This window comes from Lasioglossum baleicum, chromosome 1 (assembly GCF_051020765.1).
Source record: "Lasioglossum baleicum chromosome 1, iyLasBale1, whole genome shotgun sequence".
In the NCBI taxonomy this organism is placed as follows: domain Eukaryota; kingdom Metazoa; phylum Arthropoda; class Insecta; order Hymenoptera; family Halictidae; genus Lasioglossum; species Lasioglossum baleicum.
This window is the reverse complement of record NC_134929.1, coordinates 7,851,748-7,858,678: the sequence shown is the minus strand read 5'-3', so window position 1 is coordinate 7,858,678 and position 6,931 is coordinate 7,851,748. Positions and strand designations below refer to the sequence as shown.

The window sequence follows — 6,931 nt, the reverse complement described above, 5'->3', positions numbered from 1 at the left end:
GTATCACGATAAATAACCTTAAGGAATTAAAATTAAAAACATATGTTATATTTGTTGTACAATATTTGGTTCTCGAGGCATATATATTTTCTTAGGAAGGTACCAATTTTAAATTTAAAATATGTACAATACTATCGTGTAGCACAATTTTTTATTTCTTTTTTAAACCAAATATTATGTATGGTCTTATAATAGATACTACAAATTTGTATACGTTCGATAAAGTATTTTTATGTTATTGTAGGTACAACTACACTACAAATGACAAAGAAGACAAGAGCAAACTATTCTATTCTGCTAACTCATAGCTCTTGGTATAAGTAGAATAAATAGAATAGAACCTACTGTGAAATTTTCTAGATTTAAGTGGATTAAATTGTTATCATCGACGCGATTCATAAAGTCGGCAAACTGGCAAACATTTCTATTATCATGAAAATTGTTGCTAATTCTTAGAATAGTGCAGCGAAACGTAATGACTAGACTGTGGATCTTTATTCAAAATAAAAATTGTCTGGATCTGTTGCAAGAAACAGGAACCATTCAAGAATGTTTTTCTCCCTTAACAACTTGAATAGGTTGAAATAATGTATCGATACCCATCAATTCTTCCAATATTTTTGCTTTTCTCAATTACAGCTACCCACTTTTCTCATAAATCCATAAAGTCTCTCTTCTTCTCATTTTCACTGATTATGTGATCTTGCATAAGCAAAGTTGCAAGAATTATGCAGAATGCTTTACCGAATTTAATACCTTAATATCCTAAATTCTATTGCACTGTACTGTTATTTGCTCGATAATAAATTTAGAGATAAGATCGGATACCCGAGTAGTACATTGTGCTCACGAGACAAACGGTAATACGTTCATTCATTTTTCTCGTCGCATTTCTTTGTGTTCGATGATTTATTAGTTATTTCTGGAAGATTGTGCACTGCAAATCTTGGCGCATGAACAGCTGCTTTCAGAAGGACTATAAAAGCTAGACGGTAAATGACGAACTTCTTTAGTGCTAATGTAATCACGATGAAGTTATCAATTATACTTTTGCTACTTGGTTTCGTAGATTGGTCTGTTCAAGCTGTGCAGCCACCAAGAGTTAGTACACTATTGGGGCCAGTGGTGGGTGAAGTTCGTAGGTCCAGTTTGCTCCTCAAATACGAAGCTTATGAAGGCATCCCTTATGCGCGACCACCTGTCAAAACACTACGGTTTCGAGTACGTAAATCAAACATTTATTATTCACTAGGAGATTTAGATTTACACGCGCTGTCCTTTTCTATGTACACGATCTATTTTACACTGTATTCAGTATTTAATTACACTTACAGTGATTAAAACGTTTTTATCCCCAAAAATGTGTAAGAAGAGAATAGAAAATTAATATTTTTTGTACGGCTACATGTGCCTTAATTATTAAATATTCACTACAAGCGAATAAAAATTTATTTCATTAGAACGAAACACCGTAATATTCGTATTTTTTGGACTTTGTATGATATCTGCATGCCGAGCGTGACTCGTTAATATCCGGCAAGGATTTAATAAAATACAAGCATTGATAAGAGAGAGCATGCCGTAACTAAACTGTTGATCATTATGCAAAATTGAAATATTCTGCATCGCTTGAGTATTTACCGTTTTTCATTTTATTTTATTTTCACCTATTTCTTACAGTTCAACTTTATTTCTATCCTTCATCCACTTCGTACGGTTTCATTTTATTTGATCTTCATTTGGTTATTCCATGTCTTGTTATAACTTTATCTTTTTTAATGAAGTTGTGCCATTTTTGAACTGACCAAAAGTATTATTATTTCGTAGCCCCCTAAATCAGCAAGAAGATGGCAACAGGAATTGGACGCTACGCAAAAGAGTTCCGTTTGCATGCAATATCGATCGACAGAGGATGGGTATAAAGTTGTGGGCGATGAGGATTGTTTATATTTAAATGTTTACGCGCGACAACAATTGATTACGAAGCCGACGTTGCCAGTGATGGTATGGATTCCTGGTGGTGCCTTCCAGTATTCTAGTGGTAACGAAGTGTCCGAGACTCGATTAATGAATCGTAATATTGTTCTGGTCACTATCAACTACCGATTGGGCCCATTTGGTAAGCTTAGTGTCTCGAATAATAATTGCAACACGCGTGAATCGAACAGGAATTTACTTCTCACTTTAATAGTTTCAATATGTTATGTGTAGACTGCGGATTTTTATGCAAAATAAAAATGATAATTTATTTCGTCCCTTAATGATTTTGTGGCATTAAAATCAACATTACAATATTCTTAAATTTTGCTCATCTTTCACTGTTGTATGCAATTTGACCCAACTAATTTCATGAATGCATAAAAATCTGCACTCTATATTTTCTAATTCTTTGAATCTGTTTCATCCTCTCAGAAATGCATACTATGATCCGCAGTCTACAAAGATCGTTTCCGAAATTAATAAAAGATGTTCGAATGTGTATCGAAAAATGATAAAAGAAATTTTCTTAAGGATTTCTTAGCACTGGTGATCGAATTGTTCCGGGAAATATGGGACTGAAGGATCAGAGGATGGCTTTGCGATGGGTGTCGGACAATATTGGATTTTTCGGTGGAGATCCTAGGAGTGTCACTATCTTTGGCGTGGATGCTGGTGCTGCAAGTGTCCACTATCATTACATGTCACCTCTTAGCGCTGGACTCTTCCATAGTACGTCGCTGTAATACAAAGTTCATAGTAAGCTTCTAAAGAAACTTTCATTTGTGTTTTTATTGCGTAGGAGGAATATCGATAAGTGGTGTTGCACTCGATCCCTGGCCACAAACCAAACGGGCACCAGAGAAGGCTAAACAATTAGGTGCTCTACTTGATTGTCCCACAAGCTCATCAGATAAATTGGTGGAATGCTTGCGTGACCGACCGGCGCGAAATATATCAGAAACTGTTGCTCACTTTTTGGTAGAGTTCATAAAAATTTACACTATCTCCTTTTACACGAAACAACTTAGCCATTTTTTAGAGGCTTATAACTCGGCACTGGAGGCAGATGGAGCGATGTAATTTCGCACACTTGTTAAATGCTATCATGTCTCAATATTGACAAAACATTAATTTTCCAACATTAGTAGGTTCCGAGATATAGGGCCTGAAAAATCGCAAAGGGTTAATTGACAATGGACAAATGAATTGTATCATTCCATGAAAATAAGCAAAGTGAACATATTTTTCTAATTCCAGGGTTGGTTGTCCAATCCCATAGCACCCTTCGGCCCAGTAGTCGAGCGACAAAAGTGTCCGCGTCCGTTCATCAATGCTTCCCCCATAGAAATCATGAATAGAGGCGATCTGCTGGATGTCCCATGGATCTCCGGCGTCGTTACCGAGGAGGGCCTGTTTCCTGGAGCAGGTGATTTTATCTCCGCGACGAAACTCGTAATCTTATCTCACTCTGAACGTAAAAAAGGCGTCTTGCTTTCGCAGAATTCGTGGCGAATGACGTTTTGTTGGAACAGCTGAATGACAATTGGCTATATATCGCACCGTATTTACTGAATTACAACGACACGGTACCGCTTAATCAGCAAAACAAAGTGGCGGAACTAGTTCGCGAACACTATCTGCAATCGAAACAGATCTCCAGCGACAATGTGGAGCCTTTGATTCGCATGATCGGCGACAGGCTGTTCGCAGTTAACTTCGAAAAAGCTGCGAAACTGCAGGCGAAAGTTAATAAAAGCCCGGTGTGGACTTACTATTACTCGTACAGAGCTGCACGCAGCGTGAGCGAGTCGATTAGCCAGTCGACTAAAGATTTTGGTATTTGTTTTCGCAATATCTTACCGATTTACCTCTCGTTCCTTAATCTTTTAGAGGAATTTAAACGATTCATTGGGAATTTAAAGACCTCGGTGCAAAAATCGAATTCTGTGTAGAACTTGGTAACATTCCATGTAGAATTTCAATGTGTATAATTTTACTGAAAAATGGACTTGCCTGGTTCTTGCACTGAGGTCCTTAATTTTTGTCTGTTTAGATTTTTACAGGCTTAGATCATTTTTTAATATATACTCTTTTAAATATCCTGTAGATGTATGTTCTCAGGTATCATTATTTCTTATTCTTTGATTAGGTGTTTGCCATGGTGACGATGTTGCCCTTGTCCTTGATCCAGTATTGTCAAACACTAAAAAGTTGCTGGATACAATGATGCAGAATAATCTGATTGATTTGTACACTTCGTTTGCAATTAAGGGGTACGTGAAATGCTCTATTTAGTTTTCAAGGGTTTCTTTTGCAATTACATTTAAATTAACATTTGAATTAACATTCAATTCTTTTTATTCGAACGTTTCAGTACACCGAAAGTTGGACTTTCTAAATGGACGCAACTGGATGCTAGTAGCGAAAAATTCAGTTATTTGAGAATAGGGAGAAAGGGTCTACTACCATTGGATACACGTATGGATTCGAGCAACAACTTTGCAGAATCCAGTTTCTGGAGCACAATTGATTTTGATGAGAACTAACTGTAATACTCTTTATCTAAAATTAAATTTTTTTTTGAGATTGTAGATTTAAAAAAGCATTAAATGCTTGCAGTTTTGAGTAATTTATTCTCGTAAGTTCAGAAAATAACTCCTGCATATCATATTTCATTTTTAAATTTCGTTGGAGTCTTATGATTCGATTATCGCGATCATCAATATTATCTAAATTATTTATACTTTTGTGGCACTTATACCAGGGTGTCTCAGACCACCCCTACCACCCATTTATAATCTAGAAAATAGTTTATTTTCAAAAATTCAAAGTGTTTCTTTTATAAATCAGATGTGCTGTATCAAATGGTGATATTTTTAACTTCCGGTTTCGGCCGGAAATAGGTGATTGAGACCGGAAGTTACATTTTTTAATTGGAACATGATATTTTTTATTACGGATTCGGATTCTATGCGATAAAACAAGAAACTTTTGTCTGAAACATTTTTTCAAGAAATCTTAGTTTATCTGTACGGGGCTAGGAAAAATTATTTTATACTTTTTAATCCGTTTTAAAAACGTGGTATATTAAAAATTCTTTTCACTTAAATAATTATCGAATAAAAGAGTTCCACAGCCCGCAGACTTGTATTCCCGTTTACGCGGCGAAGGGAGAGCAGGAATTAGAAGGGATATGCATGGCTTTGACATACAAAATCGTTTATTCATATAAAAGGACACTTTATACTAGCACGTACTGTCAAAAAACTAGCCTACTTCCATACAGTCGGTACCACCGAGAATATTCCCGGCTCGCTCGTTTCTTCGTGTATCACATATTATTATTATACGCGTCAAACGATAACGGATTATGTTGAGAATAAAAAAAAAGGGGGGGTGGGGCGGGATAACTCTTACTGTGTTTGTAGATCGAACATTAAGGATACAGGAAAGAGAAGAAAAATTCGGAGAAAGAGAAGAAAGAAAAAAAAACGGAAGAAAAGAAAATCGTCTGAAAAAGAAAAATCCATCACGAGCATCGAGTATATTCGCGTACTGAGCGCCATATTGGATTCGCTATTCACAGCATGATCAATTTTAATCCGCTCAGCTCTCCCGCGGTTCAGTATTAAATTATATTCGTCGGTGGACACTGTTTGCCCGAAGACTATTGGCATCAGATGAAAATTGGTCATTCTGTGCATAAATATTACATTACGTTCATGTATATATTTATATTAATATATTATATTTATATAAAGTATGTTGTCTTTATATAAATATTATATCTCGTATGAAGTCGCGTATGGATCGCCGTGTTGACGAAGTCGGATGGGTTTCGTCAACACAGCGCCCACTTGTGGTGATCGTCGTTAATTAATTACATGCATCCTATGTATTCACCATAATTAATACATCTTACGCTAGTGTTACATGTATATCATATAAACGTAGCGGCGTAACATTCCGATACTCGATTACTTTCAGTACACTATCGCTATGAGTGGTTTTTGCGGATTAATTACGATATAAATATTTTTTTAGGCTCTCGACTAAATTGCCGGCATCGTTAGCCTGGGAAGAACCGATTCGATTAAGTAAGTACCTTAATCACGATCCAGTCGATCGAATGGAAGTGCGCGATTAACGGGGGTTGTGTTCGTGGTTTTGTGATTCGCGAATCCGGGGGAAGCCCTTTCGTGTGCGTTGGTAACTAGAATGTAACAGCGTTGGATTTGCCAAGAATATGCCATTTCGAAGGAAACTGTTTTGGAAAGAATTTGCCGCGTCTCCGCGTACGGTTCTGAGCATATCCGAGTTATCTCGGGGGTGATGAGGGTGGTAAATATACAAAGGCGTTCAGGGGCGGGTAGGGACGGGGGCACAGAGCAAAGTCACTGTGTCAACGGTAAAAAATAGACTATAAATGCTTCTGTAAAATCATCCTCGAGAAAGTTTATCTCTCGATCGAACGGTCTCGGAGGCCACCAACCGATTTGGCAAGCGAGGATCGATCGAAAATCGAAATGTTAAAGCTTCTCCTCTAAAAACAAAAGACAGATACGAGAACGGGATCGAACGGTGTTTCCAAGAAACGTTTCATCAGCTTTATTATCGACGTGGGTGTACGCAAAAAAAAAAGAAAAAGAGAAAAATGGATCCTCGAGACAGTGACGGGTAACAATATGGCCGCTTGTATCACGATCGAGTCGCCGTCGTGTTTCGTATGCAATTGTCACGGTTTCGTTATCGTTCTCCGCGCGATTTATCGCGTTTTATCGCCGTCGTCGTAAAGTCTCGTCCGCGAGGAGAGACACGGTGGTTGTGTTACAAAGAAAAAAAAAATATAGAAGAAAAAAGAACGGTGAGAAAAAAGGTGAGGAGGCTGTCCTCGGTGCTATCTGGAAGACAGCGGTTGGGCTCGTCGTCGTCATCCGAATCATAAATACAG

At 37.3% G+C, this 6,931-nt stretch overlaps 1 protein-coding gene across 1 annotated transcript; it reads left to right on the top strand.

Moving 5' to 3' along the window:
- Positions 1 to 1,011: 1,011 nt before the first annotated feature.
- Positions 1,012 to 4,527, top strand: Est-6 (venom carboxylesterase-6). The gene is made up of 8 exons (XM_076435424.1): positions 1,012 to 1,221; positions 1,828 to 2,119; positions 2,512 to 2,709; positions 2,780 to 2,958; positions 3,238 to 3,406; positions 3,481 to 3,816; positions 4,130 to 4,253; positions 4,355 to 4,527. The coding sequence occupies exons 1-8, from the start codon at positions 1,030 to 1,032 to the stop codon at positions 4,524 to 4,526; spliced, it is 1,662 nt and encodes a 553-aa protein (XP_076291539.1). The 5' UTR covers positions 1,012 to 1,029; the 3' UTR covers position 4,527.
- The last annotated feature ends 2,404 nt before the right edge of the window (positions 4,528 to 6,931 follow it).

Excerpts from the sequence above, each read along its gene's own strand:
- Est-6 (XM_076435424.1), top strand. The coding sequence starts at position 1,030 with ATGAAGTTATCAATTATACTTTTGCTACTTGGTTTCGTAGATTGGTCT. Across the intron at positions 3,407-3,480 it reads GGGCCTGTTTCCTGGAGCAG|AATTCGTGGCGAATGACGTT; the intron begins GTGATTTTATCT and ends TTGCTTTCGCAG. Across the intron at positions 3,817-4,129 it reads CCAGTCGACTAAAGATTTTG|GTGTTTGCCATGGTGACGAT; the intron begins GTATTTGTTTTC and ends TTCTTTGATTAG.